Genomic DNA, 16721 nt, shown 5'->3' with positions numbered 1-16721 from the left:
CAGGTTCTGACTCCAAGCGGTCTGCGTCTGGCAAGGGCAAAGGCAAGGGTACTAAACGGAGTCCCAGTCCAGCAGAAGTGCCAGTGCCTCAACCAGCACCACCAGCAGGGGACGGGGAGACAGCAGGAGCCCCGGAACCTCCTCCGCCCGCACAGCCTGGGGATGATGACTGGGAATGCGTCAAGGAACCTGTGGACTTGGTATGCAAACTTTGGAGATATCTTTCAGTAACTTCATAGACTCTGATCTATTTTTAGACGTACCAAACAAATTCCCATTTCTTGGGCAACTTTTGGCAAACTGTCAATTGTCAAATTTAAAATGAGAGCGTATATTGAAATTTCTATTGGATTCATTTTAGTTTTTAGTGCTATCAATTTTTTCACCATTAGATGGATTTATCCATTGTTTTTTTAACTAATTTTGTCTAGCTGATTTTTTATACTGAACTTGATTTTTTTTTCACTTTTCTGATTATATGAGGTTAAAATTTTAAATATTTGAATTCAATTTTGTTCCAGGAGGTTGCAGAGATCCTCGCTCCTCAATGGGAGTTCATCGAAGACACTTATGTCAAGGGACTCCAAGTCACTTTCAAGAACATCCGAGAGTCCCGCGAACTCAGCATCCTCTACTTGCACCAAGTTCGGGAGGACTTCAAGACATACTTGATGCGACCGGATGAGAAACAAGCTCATGTATCTCAGCTCCAGGAGGAGTTCAACTTGGTTCCCGACGATGTCCGAAACGACGAAGAGATCAAATCGGAGTGGCATACTAAAGTATTCGCTCTTCAGGAGCTCCTATGGGACATTTCGGATAAGAGAAAACAAAGCGCGGAAGCGGAGCGGAAGATGATCATGAGCGACGGGTGGCTTCCTGATCGTCTAGGAGTCCTGACTAATGATTACATAACTCTGATGCAGATTGAACTTGATAAGTTCTATGACACTCTGAAGGTGTTGAAGGACTACTACAAGAGTATGGACGGGAGCAAGGTGCCAACTGAGGGCGAAGAGGGAGGCGGCGCTAATGCTAGACTACCGCTGCTTGAGGTTAGTAAAAAAAGTTTTTAATTCTAACAATGAGGCAAATATTTATGCTGTTAACGAATTTCGAAAGGTGCCGTTTATTAATTTCCAAGATTTTGAATCTTTTTGCAATTCTAGTATTATTTTTTGGAAAAATTTTATGTTTTGGTTGTTCGATTTGTCGGTTCGTCTGCAATTAGTGAGAGTCATTCATTTTTATAATGCAAGTGGTGCGAAGCTCTGCTTTGCACTTGTCTAAAAATTCGAATTCAATCAAAGGTCCAGCGTATCTGGCGCCGAGGTAATACACCTGCTTGAAACGACTAAAGCTTGTGGTTCGAAACAAAGTTTTTCGGACTATCGTTTGTTGTTTATTTCTGTCGGTTATTTCCAGTACTCATTTTCTTCTGAATTTTTTAGCTTAAGCCCCATTATTGAAGATAGTTAATTTGTGAGAATTTCTCAGGAATTATAGTTATTGTTTTAAAAAATTTTAAATTAATTTTAGCATTTTAGTGATTTTTTATAATTTTTTTGGGTAGCTTTTTAACCTGTCCATTGAAGTGTTCAGAGTTTCTACGCATGCGATAAGGATGTTTGAGATTTGCAAGCGTTGTCATTTTGGAACATTTTTCAATTCGGACTTTTTCCTGTAAACAATTTGTTCATCAGAATCACTGAATCATTTTTCTCAAATCTGCCTTTTCGGCAACCAAAAGATATAGTTTGATCACGACTGCGTATCAAATACCTATTCCATTCAAAATTTGTTTTTCTGTTTGTTTTAATTTTACTAACTCCAGTTCTGTATAATTTCCATTTATCGTTTTCTTTGTTTCTTTTTGCTCACTCGGTTTAAACCTGATTGTACACTCGGCTTAAAGATTTACGGTATAAACCTGATTGGCTTAATAGCTTCATTATACGTACTTCATTAGCTAGTGAAACAAGTTTTTGTCCGCTTTATCACCGCTTCCTAAATTTAAGAATTTTTTTCAACAGGGTCTTTATTGTGTTATAAGAGGGCTCGAAAACTCTAAATCTACCCCTGCTGTTTAGGTACTAGTTTTAATTTTTATTTCATTTAGATAATGTGCTCTTTATTTGGTTTTCTCCATTTTCAAGAGGAAACAAATGGGTTTCTAGTGGAATTTAACTTCGAGACGTTTGATGTTTATTTGAAGATTTCGTTCATGGAGTTATCATTAAAATTCCATATTCTCCTGTTGACCGGAAATCGCTATCTCGTATTTTTTCATATAAGAATATTTCTATTTCTCCGAAAATTAGGCTCTAAGAATGTTACAAAATAGGGAACCTTTCTTATAAAAATATTGTAAGATAAAAAATTTTCACCAGAAAGTTGTAAGATGGGATTTTTTCTACAAAAAATTTTCAAAATTATTTTTTGGCATTTCAAAAATTAAATCAGTTTAAAAGTTCTATTTTACAAAAACTCCGAGTTTAGCATTTTGCCACATGAGTTTACTGAAGTAACCTTTAATTTTTAGAGTTAGGTTAGCTTTTTGCTGAATGCTATTTACAGATTATTTGCCAAACAATATCTGAACCCAACATACAACACGTTTGACGCTAAATGAGATGGTTTGGCAAAGTTGATGTTTCATTGTCTTGAAAAGAGTTTCGAATCGCTAAACATGTTTGAAAAAAAATTTCAACATTTTGTTTCGGAACTTTTTTGAAATGCATAAATTAAAACCACATGCATAATTAGCTAAAAATGAAATTTTTTCAAAGTTGTGTTTACCGAAAATTACGGTATAAAAACACATTGAAATGTTTTTGGCATTTTTTGAACTAAAAAAAATTAAAAAATTGTTAGATAGCGGAAATTCCCTACTATAAGAAATACTAAGAGAGGGGAGTTTTTTATTGGATGGTCAACCCGGGTGAGCTCATATATACTCAAATGAAAATCGCTTTGCAGTAGAAGAGTTTAAACGGCCTGACTAATAGCCAAGCTTTTGGTTTCAAAAATGAATTCTTGTTATGAGGATTTCCAAAGTATTGAAAAAAATTTCTCTGCTTTGTAAAAATAGTCAATTATGAAAAAAACTAGTCAAAAAGAAGTTGATCAGAATGAATATTTGCGCTTGCGATTAGCAAGCGTTATCAAATCGGAATGTAGACTTTTTTCGGGTTAACAACTACTTTTAAAAAAAATCAGTTGAATCACATTTGGATTTTCATGAAATTGAGCATGTCATATGCATGACATGCTCAATTTCATGAAAGTTCAAATTTAGCTACAGTTAGCTACTGTGTGGGTTTTAGTTACTACAGGGTAGTTTCAGGGGGTTTACAAAATCTTTTTTTTTGGCTCAAGTGATGTCTCCTCAAAGATTGTCGGCCTTGTTTCCGCTTCGTAACTTTTGTTCAGTGGCTAATTTGAATTTGAAATGTCTTGCCTGGCATTTTTTTCCCTAGAAATCCTGTTCGCTAAAAGCAAGTAATATGAAAGTGTATGGGATTGGGCTTTTTATTTTATTTTATTTTATTTGAGACGCTTTGGAAAATTTTATCACTTTTTGCATAAAAAAATAGTTTCATTCTCAAAAACACTTCTGCCGATTTTCCAAAAGAGGTATTCATAGAAAGACCGCTAATGTTGTTGTGTTATTGCATGCTCCCGTGGTCTCGTTTTGCTTTACATTTTTGTTTACAGCCTTCGAAAAGTCTGTGGGGGGAATAATTGACCGATGCTTGCGATTTTTTTTTCGTTTTCTCAAAAACTAACCTACCAAATCTGAGATTTTGGTTTCAATGAAAAGAACCGATTTGAAAAGCTCTACGCCATAAACGGCTACGCCCAAACATTTTTCCACATAAAATTAGGGCCCTATGAATAGTTAAGTTTGATCGTTCTTGAATCTTTTTTAACTTTTCTCGAAAACTAGCGGCCCAAACCTGAGGTTGTTGGTTAATTGGAAATAAGGGGTAGTGACTCACAATTTTTCTACACAAAAAGTTATCGCCCGCGGAAAATTCAATTTTTTGATTTTTTGAGCGTTTTGTTTCTAAGTTTTATGAATTTATCTGGAAAATACTTCCCATATCTGAGATTTTGGAATCAGTCCAAAAAAACGGCTTATGGTAAGCTCTTTTGAATACGCGACTACGCACCAATTTTTTGGGCTTAAACATTATGGCCCTCGGAAAAAACAAAGTTTTGATTTTTTGACCGTGTTTTGAAACTTTTTGACTTTTCTCGAGAACTGCCCGGCTAAACCTGGGTTTTTGGGTTCAATCGAAATTTCAGCTTGGTTGAAATTCTTCTGCATAGCGGCTACTCCCAATTGTTTTAAACAAAATCGATGATTCTCGGAAATGTCAATTTTCTGATTTGTTGAACAATTTTTCGATTTTTGTCGATAACTGCCCTGCCAAATCTGATATCGTAGGTTTAATCGACACAGCAGGTTATGGGATGCTTATCTTTGTAATTTTTTACGCCCATTTTTCTTTAGAAAAAAGTTGTGGCCTTCAAACAAGTGAAAGTTTTGAAATTTTGACCGTTTTTGGTGACTCTACTCGAAAACATCATGCCGATTCTCAGGTTAAATTTTCTATCGGGAAACTTGATTTTTGGAATCTTCTCTACTTTACCGGCCACAACCTGCTTTTAGCAGAAAAAAGTTACGGATAACGGATTTGAACTTTGGCAGTTTTTGTGAAATTTTTTGAAATTCAATAAAAACTACCCTATTAAATCTGAGATGAAAATTTCAATCGAAAGAAGTGGTTGCACGAATTTTTCCTGCAGAAACGGTTGGTTCTTATTTTTTTATGAGAGAAAGATTGTTTTTGGGAAATTTCAAAAATCTAAAAAAATTTTACCGTTCTTACTTATTTTATTAGAGAAAAAACTAAGGTTTTGGGCAAAGTCCAAGTTTTGAGATTACGCATTTCGTCCCGCATAAGTATAACAAACCCAAGAATTTTCAAACAAGTACCTCCAGCTTTAATTGGGCCATAGGTGTCCTTCATCGAAACTTACGAAATTTTTGGTTCACTATTTTTTTTTAACGTTTATCATTTTTTCGACGCATGCTTTTTTATGATTGTGTTATATCGCAAGTGGTGCGAAGCTGCGCTTCGCCTCTCTGTCAATAATTGTTTCTGGTAAAGTCGAAGGGAAAAACCCATTGTTTTATATGTTTTGATTTGGTATTTAAGAACTTGTGATTTGGTATTTAATTTTCTTCGGAGTCTCATTTTTTATTCTATGAGGTATTTGCAGAACTAAATGTGAAGTGTGCCGCCCCTTTATTGTGTGAACGCAAAAATGGCTTTAGAGTAGATCTAAACTTGTGTTGATTAATATTTGATTTATACCCTGAAGCAAGTAATAAAAATGTTTTTCTATCAGAAACAAGCAAGCGAGCTGCAAAACAGTCATTAATTAAGTAATTTTCAACTGTAGAGCAAAAATTGGAAAAACATATATCATTTATATCTAATATTATGACAGCTAATCTGAAAATTACAGTTATTACAATAAATCGCAAATCAAACCAGGTTGGACCAAAACTACAATATTTGAAGATCATTTAAAAAATTGTCTTTAATCCAACCACCAGCTGTAGACAGAATAAATGACCGAACAATTTTTATTGGCTGGAGCATGATTAAAAGCTTTATTTTTTCTGGTCCCATGTAGCTAAGTCTGGTTTATTTTGAGCTAAAAAATTGAGATCTACGAAAAACTATGAGTGATTGTAAATACAATTAAGAAAATGTTTCTGTTTGCAAGGATTTCATGAGCTTTGAACTGAAAAAAAAAATGGGTTCCTCTTCGATATTTTTTCCCAAAAACTTAATTTTCGATTTTCTCTATACATTTTTGATTTTTTGTCTATAGTATTTTAATTGAGATCATAAAACCGTTTGTAATTTTTCGTTCAACTGGTGCTGGACACAATCAAAACGAAACACAACATTTTTTTCTAAATTCATATATCAGCGTAAAGGAAGTTTTCGAGAGGGTTTTGAAGAAATTGAGAGACGAACCAGCTCTCAATGTCTTTCGCAACTAGTCTGGCTGCATGTTTTTTGATCAGGTCTTTAACTGTCGTGTATTTGGAGCTGCACTTGTACGTGTAGAACACGTGACCTTTGTACTCGAGTACTTTGTCCAGGAAGGTGCGGAATGAGTTCACGTGGGCTTCTTTCCTAAAAAGGAAGAAAGTGACACTTTTTTTTAGAAATCTCAGTCGAGCGCGAATCTTTGTAAAAATTGATAGCCAAACGCTAAAAAAACCGTTTTTTTAAATATTTCAACAGAAAAAAAATCGTTTAAAAATAGGGATCTTCCGGAAAGAGATCTTCAAGGGATCTTCCGGAAAGAGATATGGGAAAATTAACTTTTTACAAATATTTTTTTGCCGATTATGATGTTACTTTACTATCTTTGTTTGTTTTTGTTGTACTTAATTTTTGTTTTTGCTGTTTCGGTTTTTTTCATAATATAAGTGTTTGCTACCTGGCGTCAAGTATGATGAATATGCGGTTGTGTTGTCTGTGAGTCATGGCTGCTCCAGTGATGGCATTGCACAGGTTGCCCAGAGTGACCCATGTGAATGTGATCAGCACAGGGTACAGTTCAACTGAGATCTTCACCTTCCCCAGTCGCACCTGTACACATTGAAATACTCACTTATGAGGTTCTAGAAAATGGTTCCTGAGGAAATTTTGTTTGAGGAGCTCTTTATCTTTTGAGATTTTTCATGTGTCTGGAAAGCAAAGAGTAATTGAAAGACAAGAAACATAATTTTTTTGAAATTTTTGGAAAACCTAGTTTTTTTCTATATATAGATATATTTTTTTGCAATATCTAGTGTTCAGCTCAAGAAAGTACTGTTATATAAAAGTGTTGATTTACCTGGTAGTTGAAAAAAGTTCTGTTCTCTCCGTCCTTGTTTATTTTTATCTTGCTCATTAAAAGGGAATGATCTCCATTTTGAGTGGAGACGAAAAAATCGACCAATTTTTCTTCGCTTGCTATTAGTGGACTGCATCCGTTTATTTTCTCTTGCATTACAATATATTGCAACTTAACCGAAAAGTTGTTTGGCCGAAGATCTTCATCATATTCGTTCACAGTATTAGTAGCTTGATTCTGATTGGCCGTTTTATCTACTTTCTGTAAAAGCATGTTGTAATCAGGATTTTTAGTTTGAGATCTCCATCCAAGATCGGGCGAACTTGAACTTTGAGGTGAGTTTTCGTTATTCGTTTGCTGAAGGTCGGTAAGTGAGCTGTAAAGAATTGATTCTTTTGAGTTTAATTCGTCTCTGTGACCTTTCGACGAATTGAACGTTCCCGACCCTGTCAACTGTTCAAAATTGCCGCCAGGTTTTTTCAAGTCACCTGATATCGTGTTTGACCTGGCTGAATGTTGACCTTGGTTTCTTCTAAAATAAACTTCGGTTTGACCTTGAGTTGCAGGTCTGTTCATTGCCGAGTAGTTACGGCCTTTTGGTCTAGTCTCAATTCCCTCTGCAATTTCAATTGTGGGATCCGGTAAGGAAATTGTGAGGTCTTTCTTAGCATTTGCCGGCGTTCTGTTGCGCCTCGGTAGCTTGACAATATCTTCAAATGTAGGTGTCATCACTCGTAAAGGTATCATAGGTTTGAACGCGACAGTTTTTGAACGTCTAGGAGATCCTCCGCTGTCTGAATCGGTGGATCTACCATTACTTGCTGGACCATCTAGAGCTAATTTGCGGGTTCTGGATACCCGATTGTTTAATAAAACTGGTTTAGGACTTGGAGTTCGCCATGATTTAACACCGTGCATTCTGGGTAATTCAGAATCAGATATTGGAGTATCAGTCTCGTCAAATTTTTGCGAATATTTCATGGCATTTTTAGCTGTTAATGGTCGAAATCTATTTCTGTTTGCTATTTGATTGCCATCAAATGATTTTTGCGCAACTGATTCTGTGATTTTTGCCAACGGCATCGGAGATCTAATTTTTGGTGTCCGATTTGACGACTGTGGCTGTGGCTCAACATTGTCATAATTTGAACTAGTACTAGCACTTCGCATTATCGGTTCCGGGCTTTGGTCGCGATGCACCATTACCCAGTTTTTTACTAGAGGCGGAGAACTTGTCGGAGATTCCGAACTTAGACTTATGTTCCAGCTGCCATTCGATGCCTTAACTGTTCCATTTTGTTGGTAAAGAGCCAAAGCTGGACTTCTCCTATCAATAACGACTGCTGGATTTTGATGTCTGGGGTATCTAAGGCTACTATTAATGACAAAAGGAGATACAACTGCCTCGCTAAATTGGTATGATTTGGGCAGGGTTCCACTTCGCTTCTGTATTTTAGGCCTGTCTGGAATTTTAAACGTGACATGTTTCTTAGAAACGGTGGTCGGCGAGGGTGTATCGGGCAAAGGCGTTAACCTTCGATGGTCTGACAGGTACATTAAATCATCTTCGGGTTCGTTGACATTCACGAAATCTGATAGCTGAGAACTAACTGAAGATCTTCGAATGCTGTTTTGGTTGGGGTTGCTGTCCCAGAATAGGTTAGGACTGGAAGTAGCCGGGTATCCGTTGAAATAATTACTTCCCAGCGCGATTTGTGAACCAGAAGACGGTTTCGGTTTCTCATGCAAGTCCACAAATAACACCGACTTGTACATGGTTTCTGCGGGGTGTAAATTATAACTAGAATTAAACCAGAGCAAAACTTTGCTCGAAATTTAGAAGTTATTTTGAAACTTAGAAACCGTAATTGCACTTCACATTACATTATGAGAGCCCTGACATTAATGCGTAAAACTTCAGATTGTGAAGTGAACTTTTTGGAAAAATAGAATTTGTTGATTCAAATTTGAGGGGTTGTTTAAAAAGGCTACAAAGGCGCTCTTTATGCTAACTTGGTTAAGCAGCTTCTATTGTGTTTTGAGCAGAGTAATCAACCTGCTGGGCAAAAGAACTCGGAGTAACTTGTCTGTCAGTTGAAATCTCCTCAAAACTTACTAACAATTACAATCGACCATTTATTTTATTCACAACCAAATGCCACCAAATCTATTCTTCTAATGTCTAGCACGCGTGATTTGCTTGTACTCTGTAATTTGTTGTCTTCACGAAAGCGCTCAAAAAACTTAATAATCAAATGTAATGACTTCAAGAGTTCATTGTTCAAATTTTAATAAGATGACAAAACATGAAAAAAAGGCGACAAGTTGCATTTTTTTATTCGTCGTGGTTCTCTGTCAATTATATTGTCAGATGTTTATTCGCGCTGTGTTTCACAACAACGAATTCCAAATTGGGTCATAATTTGCGCTTCGCTTTAGTCGTCAGCCGCCTGAGGGTCCGATCTAGATAAGCTTCGTGATTGTTAGTCTAAGCACCCCCTCTGCTTAAAATTGTTTTTATTAGTGGCATGAAAACAAAAAGTGAAGTCACTCATTGAATGATTGTTTATCTGATGGTTAGTGGTTCGATAGCAGTTCACCCTAAATTCTGGGTGAACTGCTATCGAACCAGAATCGAAGTGCTCCAAAAGTGGGAAAAAGTTTGTTTCCGAACACTTATGTTTTGTGTCAATTACAGTGAAAAGTTAGAAACTAATTCCTGGCTTTAACCTGCAGAATTTTTTGATTTCATCAAAAAAGTTGCTACATTTTTGTAAATGCGGTTCATTTTGACTCAGTTATTTGTTACTGTTTTCTCTAAAACGCTCATTTTTGGCCCTGAAAATTGTTGTATTTTAGTCCCTCTGTACTATTTAATTGTTTATACAGAAGGAATTGCAACTGTAAGTTTGTGTTTCAGATCCAAGCCCAAGATGCCACCCAAACAAACAATCTGAGCAGTAGCAACAGCAAAACTGCTTCGGCCAAGAAAAGCCAGGGATCCGAAAGAGTCAAATCAGCCAAACACGAGGACAACGCGGAGGACGGAGAGAAGCCAAAGTTAGTATTCAACTATGCGAGAGTGATTTGAATATATAAAGACAGGAGAATAACAAATGGTTTTTGAAAAGGTCTGCGATGGTATTTCAGGATTTATTCGATTATTATTGATAAAGCACCGAATAATTAATGAAGCACTAAAGTCAAAAGGACGCTGAAGGCTTTGCAGCCTGATAAAAAGCGTCGAATTTTCATTGTTCAATGCCAAGTCTCATAAATTTCCTGGGTAAAAAAATCATTCCGAAGGAAATTAGGTGAGAAACTTAACCGTAGATTGGAAGTTAAGATAAAAACTTAACCGTATTAAATGTTGACGAAAAAGCTACCCGGTAACGGGGACGCAGCTTGAGGGTTTGACTGTATTTTTTAATGCAAGGTCAGCTATCATTATAAACCTTGAAATGGGGTCGGTTAATATATTGCATTAAAGCCCTAATTCTTTATGTTATTTTTTTACACGTGTGTACTTGTAGTAATCTTGAACTAAGATTTTTTCCATTAAGCACTTTTTCTCACAGATTTTGAAGAGATTGATCGTCCTTTTATAAAATAAACCTCGATAACTTCTGGGCGCCTTACCACTCATCTTACTGTTAAGTCTCGGCCGGAAAAGTGCATTTACCTTAAATTAAAGTGCGTGTCGGTAAGTGCGTGCCGGTTTATCTTGCGGTAAAGTTTCTCTTATGGTTAGTTGCGTGCCGGTAAAGTGCGTTTTGTTGGGATTGTTAGGAGTCGGTGAACGAGTTTTGTACGGGGCGTGATTTTTTTAAGTTTTTTTTCCTTTTAAGTTTTAATTTAATTATTTGCGGTTTGGCTTTTGCTTTATTTTTAAGTAAGTTCATTTCTTTTGATAAAACGAAAGCAAATTCTACTATCCAACAGCAAAAGCTCAAAGGTCTGGAAGGTGGATTTTTATTTTCAGATTTACCAGCGGAATGAAAATTTCACCTTTTGATCCAATTTCTCAAATTGGGTTAATTTTATCAAAAAACTTTCAATGATAAGTTGTTTTTGAAATTCATATAGCTTTACGTGCGCCTATCGTTGTGTTTGTTTGCGTTCATTAACTTTTTTCAAACTGTCTGTTGGCTAAGTTTGAAAAGAATGAGCTACAAACTTTTGAAACTCAGTGACAACAGTTTTATTTTTGGCTCAACTGACGTCTTCTCGAACATATTCGGCTAAGTTGCATCCTGGTTAATAATTTTGACGGCTTTTTTTATAGCTAGTGGTAGAATTTTTTCTTCAAACGGAAAAACATTTGGTAGATGTAGCTTTTTGTTCCGACTTTCGATGCGAAAGTAACGGAATATTTGTGCTTGTGGTGAGTTTTTTTCTTCAGACAAATTTTGACTTTTTAACTAGCCATTTTTGATAATTTTTTACATCATTCAAAAGATATTGTTGTCTTGATCTTAAATTTGAAAAGATATTTTACTTGTGATCATTTTTCGTGAAGTTATTGGGGTTTAAAGATTGTAATTTGGGACAATTAAAGTGCGATGTATTTCGCGCTATTAACGCGTAAGCGGAGATTTAATCCGTCATAGAAATCGTTCCAAATTGGTTGAAAGAAGCTTATTTGCCATAATTGATTTATTACAAGGAGCGAAATCTATTTTTTTGTGCTTTACATGGTGTGTGGGGGATGATTTTCATAAAAAGTTTCAAATTTTAAAATATTTTTTCGTTTTTTTAGTTCAGTTATTTTGTTACGTTAATACTGCTCCATAAAGCCTAAAAGGCAGTCGGAACATTCAGGGCTTCATTCTGATACGAGTAGTCTTGTTTGTTATTTTTTTTTAAATTTTCATCACCCAAATTAATTATAAAATGCTTAGTTACATTCTAAATTATAAGATCTTTGAAAATATCTTCTCTCCAGCACTACTTTGATGATAAAACCTAGCTGTTAGTTGAATCAAAAAACATCTATTTTAGTTTTTAACTTTGGCGTTATCTAATTATTCTAAAAAATTAGTTTTTTCTTTAGTTGCTTTTATGGTGTTTCATTTTTAGGAGTCCAGTGCCTTTAGCTGTTCAGCGTCAAATGCTGAAAAAGCAAACGAACAAATACGAAACTGTGAACAAATACAAGTCTGTCATCCCAATAACACGTCATTACCTCATTTGGCACCAAATTTGATTAACAATTTTCATTTGGTGGCAAAAAAACACATTTTCATCTTAATTGTTTTATAGATATTCGGATTTGCGTTCATAATCGGAATCCTCCTGGTTTACGATTTGTCGTGATCGGTCAAGCTCATAGTACGCAAATTGCGACCATTATGTCTATAATCATATCATAACCTTGCGCAAAATAATTTTAGTTGAAAAATGAACATCAAAAACTTGGTTCATTTTTAGGATCCCGCTGGTTCCGAGACGTCCCGCCTCCGCCGACTTCGCCCCTCAGGGCATCACCCAGCCGAAGAAAGAGGCGAAGAAGGCGGGAGGGGCAGACTTGAGCAAGAAGAAGGGCGGGGCTGGGGGAGCGGCGGGGGCAGGGGGAGACATGCACGCCGAGACACCTGTGCCCCCCAATGATGAAGATGAGAAGATTCTGTATGATGCGGCTAACTATGTGTTCCAACATCTTCAGGCACTGGTTAGCACTAATAATATAACTAGTTATAGATTTTCTGTGGGGTGTCTTTTATCTATACATAATTTGTATTTATAACGGCAGAAATTTAAGTAAAATTCAAAAAGTTACTATACTTCTTCGATATCATAAAACCAGAAAACTTCAATTCAATGTAAGCGTTGCCAATCTTATCAACTTACTACTAAAATGGAAAGCAATTGATATTATTTCTAACTTTGTTTCAAGGAATTTTAATTTCCAATAAATAAAAATAAACAGACTCACCGTCACGTTTAACTAAAAGTGGTAATCTTGAGAATTGCAATGAAATTATGCATTTCAACGGGTTTTCTTCAAGTGATTGGAAAAATTAATGTGATTGTTTTTGTTTCGCGTCTCAGAAAACAAAGGTTTGTTTTGGTTTCGTTTGTAACTTTCCCCAAGTTCATTTCCTTTGATAAATTATTAAAACCATTCCGTGTGCCGTTTAATTATTTGTGCGAGCAATCAGGTTGCGGCAATTTAACCCTGCATGTTTTTTCCCAGGCATTATTGCTGAACCAAGTAACAAAAATCACAAAATATCTTGACAAACGGATCTTTTTGCTACCTAGACGTAAAAAAATCAAAAGCCTACTAAACAACTTTGCCAAGAAACTGTAGCATTTATTAAGTCTGTACTTGTGTGGTAATTTTCAGCTTGTGTGGTAATTTTCAGACGTCGCCACACGCATTTGGAACAATTGCGTGTGGCGACGTCTTAAAGTTGCATTTGTGTCAGAGTTCCATATCATATCCTGTTTACCATTATAGGTCGTAGAAACCTTCGCCCAGTAATTTATACAGCCCAAAAGTATAAAACTAAGGTACTTTACTTTTTAGTTAGTATGCTTAAATGGTAAAGATGAATTTTTCATTTCATTTATCTGTGAGCACTAAAGCTACAAGGTAAACTCCCTCATGTCCGAAGTACTGAATGACGGAAAATTATGTATGCCAATGATTGGTGGGAAATGTTCTGCTAATTGGTCCTTGTGCCATGATGATAGCCTTCAAGGTTGAACATTCAGTGATAGTGTGTTTGTGTGGGTGCTAGGTCAATAAGACGACAAGACATTAAGACGACAAATAAGGTTTATTACATGTAAAATGAGCAGTTCGAACTTAAGCTGTTTAAATTTCTCGGAAATACATTGTGGAGAATTGCGTGTGGCGACGTCTCAAAGTCGCATCAAAGCGTTTGTCGTCTTATGACTGTCGTCTTATTTGCCGGTCACCTTTTCTGTGTGTGTGTAGATGGCGGCTGAACAGGCGGCCAAAGAGGCGGAGGAGGAGGCGGAGCGACTGGCCATGTTGGAGCGGGAGAAAGAGAAGGAGAAACAGGCCAAGGCCAAGGAGAAAGGTAACGAACCGTTTATATTTTGTAACAGGGTACAGGGATGACCGGTTGCTGTGCAAGTACACATAATGTTCCCACCAAAATAATGAAGCACTTTTGGGTTCTAAAAGAAGCGGATAAAGGATCCCGATGATGATAACGTTGATAAAAAACTTTTAAAAGTTTTTTTTTCAAACGGTGTTGTTGTTTATCTGTGATTTGATGAGAGGAGCTGAAAAGAACTTTAGTAATACTAAGTTTGGTATATTCGGCATCAGTTTTTATCAAACAAAAATTAGCAAAGTGTTTTAAAATTCAAAAAAAAATGAGAAATTGGGAGAATTGCTCGAAACAATAAGGTTTGGTGCCGATACGGTTGTAAGGAAATGGATGGCTAAAAAAGCATGTATTCCTATTATTTTCGAGATAAACCATAAAACTCAATTATCCGAAATTATCCGAAAACTTTTTCATTTTTGCCTGCTAGCTCTAATGAAAGTCTATGTTAAAATATATCTCAAGATATATACAAGAGAATTGTAAGTTGCCATTGCAGAAACCATAAGGTTTTTTTAGCGGAGAGAAAAAAAAAGCTTTAATAAGTAAAAGTTGATTCCCTAGAACAAATACAAAAAAAAACAACAAAGTGAGTCGATTGCTGTGCAAAAAGCACCAAATTCAAATTTTCCGACCATGTTCTCTAAAAACCTAAAAAATAAATTTTGTTAAAAATGTATGTGGTTTTTTGTGCGTGGTGCGACGAAAGGATCTGCGAGAAAGCCTTAAACTGAGGCATATTTGATACTCATAGGAGAATAGGCAAGAGCAAAACAGGTGTTTTTCTATTCTACAGAATTTTTTAAGTATGAACTTTTTTATTCTCAAAGTGGCGCTAAAAACTTTGAAAACTGACGTTGCTGGAGTTAAACTAAATTTTCAGGGTCTTGAATAAAAGTTTCATTGCTTATCTTTCTATTATAATAAGCATGCTGGCTCGCATTACTTGCTCAAAATTGGACTAAAAATTAAAAAACTTAAACTATGTTTTCTCGACACTGCGACAATTTTTTGAACATTCTGAATGTCGTTCGAATTGATACTGAATGGGTCATAAATTTTTATAGAACTTATAGGGCTTACTGAAAGAGAGCAGAATTTTTTACTATGAACAAGCTGAAAATAACAGCAAAACCAATTATCTATCCCGACAAAGATAATGTCTTAAGACCTTTCTGGAATCCAAACACTTTTCGAACCCCCAAGCTTTTTTGAGGTACCCAATATCGAGCGAAAAATTTTTTTTCAAAACAAATATTTTTCCTACTCTTTGAGCATGTTCAAAAATCAACATCAGAATGAATCTAGCTGATCAACATCAACATCAGTAGCTGATTTAGTATACTCAAGGATTGAACGACATCCATTTTTGGCTGATCGAATAATATATTCTATGCCAACATATTTAAATTTTGATAGATCATTCGCCGAAAACGCAGTTATTGGGTCAAATTTTTCCAAAAATTTCCCAAAGCTTTTTTTGGACTTGTTTTCTCAAAATAGGTTTACCTTCTAGATTCTAGATCAGTACCTGTTTGTAATTTCAAGTGAGCAACATCAGAAAAAGAATATCAGCTAATGAAAATATGTATTCAAAAATTCGGAGGAAATTGCGGATATATCAATGAAGGTAAATTAATTGGGGACAAAGAAATCAGTACTTTTTGGATCCAAAATCAGCAGATGAGGCAGTCGGGCTGATACTTGTTGCGAGATTGTCAGAGTCAAAACACAAACTGTTTATTAAAACGCCTGGCGGTTATTAGTGCGAAATGCGCCCAGCACCAGGCGATTTAGAGATGGTAATATTTTATTCTTGGTTTTTGCATGCAGCGTTTTGCTGAAAAAGCCGTACTTTGGGACTCCAATATCGTTTTCAAGGCTTAAGTTTTCTGTTTTCTACCTGAATTATTTTCAGCGTCATTTTTTATCACAAATTTAAACGCGTCGATACTCAAATACTTCATCACATTGAGAAATTCAAGTTTAATGACTATTTTCATAATATAACACATAATTATTTAATAGGCTCTGAGGTGTTTACTACGTTTTTTTATGACAGTTTTCCCTCTTGAATTTTTTTTTTCTAAATTTTTGACAATTTTCCCATTTCCAAACAAAAATTAGTATAAATAAATTTACTGACAAAAGGTAGCTATGATAAAAGGATGAAAGGCTCTCATACGATGCTTTCTAACATGCTGTAAAGCCTTCAGCGTCCGTTCAAGTTCGATGCTTGAAAAATGATGAATTATTTTAAATTAATAATGTAACAAACCGTCCTGGAGAACAATTTATTATGATTATTATACCTCAATGAGAGAGGCGCTCAAAAATACGTCTGAATTCAAAGACTTCTCAACCAGGTTAATGCAAAGTTGCGCGGCTCTCGTTCGGGGACATACTGTATTCAAAGGAATTTGGAGTTCAGTTAAAACTGTGGCTCCCGATATCGCTCTGCTGGTTTTTAAATTTAGCCCAAATATGGATGTAGTTTCAAGTTATGACCGTCTTCAACGATTCACTTGATCGGTTCAAAGGTAGCCGGACAATGTATAGTTATCGCAATTAACTACATAGGTGCAATTTTCTTCAAAATATTGCAATGAACTTGCCAAGTTATAAGCTTACAATCATCTCATAACAGTGTATTTTAGCGCCAGGTATGCTACACAAATGCGTAATTAATACTAATTTTTCCAA

The 16721-nt window shown here is 35.7% G+C and overlaps 3 protein-coding genes across 11 annotated transcripts in view; 1 reads left to right on the top strand and 2 right to left on the bottom strand.

The window, feature by feature from the left end:
• The window catches only part of LOC134847973 (voltage-dependent anion-selective channel protein 2-like), a 342992-nt gene that overhangs the window by 248135 nt on the left and 78136 nt on the right, over positions 1–16721 (bottom strand). The window lies entirely within an intron of this gene.
• Positions 1–16721, top strand: part of LOC134847966 (sperm flagellar protein 2-like) — a 584566-nt gene that overhangs the window by 559502 nt on the left and 8343 nt on the right. For all 9 annotated transcript variants that reach the window (XM_063865271.1, XM_063865272.1, XM_063865276.1 and 6 more), the window contains 5 exons: positions 4–200; positions 522–1055; positions 9854–9993; positions 12364–12604; positions 13880–13985. In XM_063865271.1, the coding sequence (XP_063721341.1) occupies positions 4–200; positions 522–1055; positions 9854–9993; positions 12364–12604; positions 13880–13985 (1218 nt within the window). The remainder of the gene's footprint in view (positions 1–3; positions 201–521; positions 1056–9853; positions 9994–12363; positions 12605–13879; positions 13986–16721) is intronic.
• LOC134847971 (uncharacterized) lies at positions 5874–12908 on the bottom strand. Its single transcript, XM_063865283.1, has 4 exons — positions 12869–12908; positions 6934–8714; positions 6535–6686; positions 5874–6224 (listed from the first exon to the last, which is right to left on the bottom strand). The coding sequence occupies exons 2-4, from the start codon at positions 8707–8709 to the stop codon at positions 6005–6007; spliced, it is 2148 nt and encodes a 715-aa protein (XP_063721353.1). The 5' UTR covers positions 8710–8714; positions 12869–12908; the 3' UTR covers positions 5874–6004.

The sequence above is a fragment of the Symsagittifera roscoffensis genome, chromosome 6 (genome assembly GCF_963678635.1).
Source record: "Symsagittifera roscoffensis chromosome 6, txSymRosc1.1, whole genome shotgun sequence".
In the NCBI taxonomy this organism is placed as follows: domain Eukaryota; kingdom Metazoa; phylum Xenacoelomorpha; order Acoela; family Convolutidae; genus Symsagittifera; species Symsagittifera roscoffensis.
The sequence above is the reverse complement of the archived record's forward strand: the minus strand, read 5'-3'. Positions and strand labels throughout refer to the sequence as shown.

Bases quoted from the DNA above. Each gene is read 5' to 3' on its own strand.
- LOC134847971 (XM_063865283.1), bottom strand. From the start codon at position 8,709: ATGTACAAGTCGGTGTTATTTGTGGACTTGCATGAGAAACCGAAACCG. The intron at 6,687-6,933 runs GTAAATCAACAC...CAATGTGTACAG, and splicing joins GAACTTTTTTCAACTACCAG to GTGCGACTGGGGAAGGTGAA. The intron at 6,225-6,534 runs GTAGCAAACACT...CTTCCTTTTTAG, and splicing joins TTCATCATACTTGACGCCAG to GAAAGAAGCCCACGTGAACT.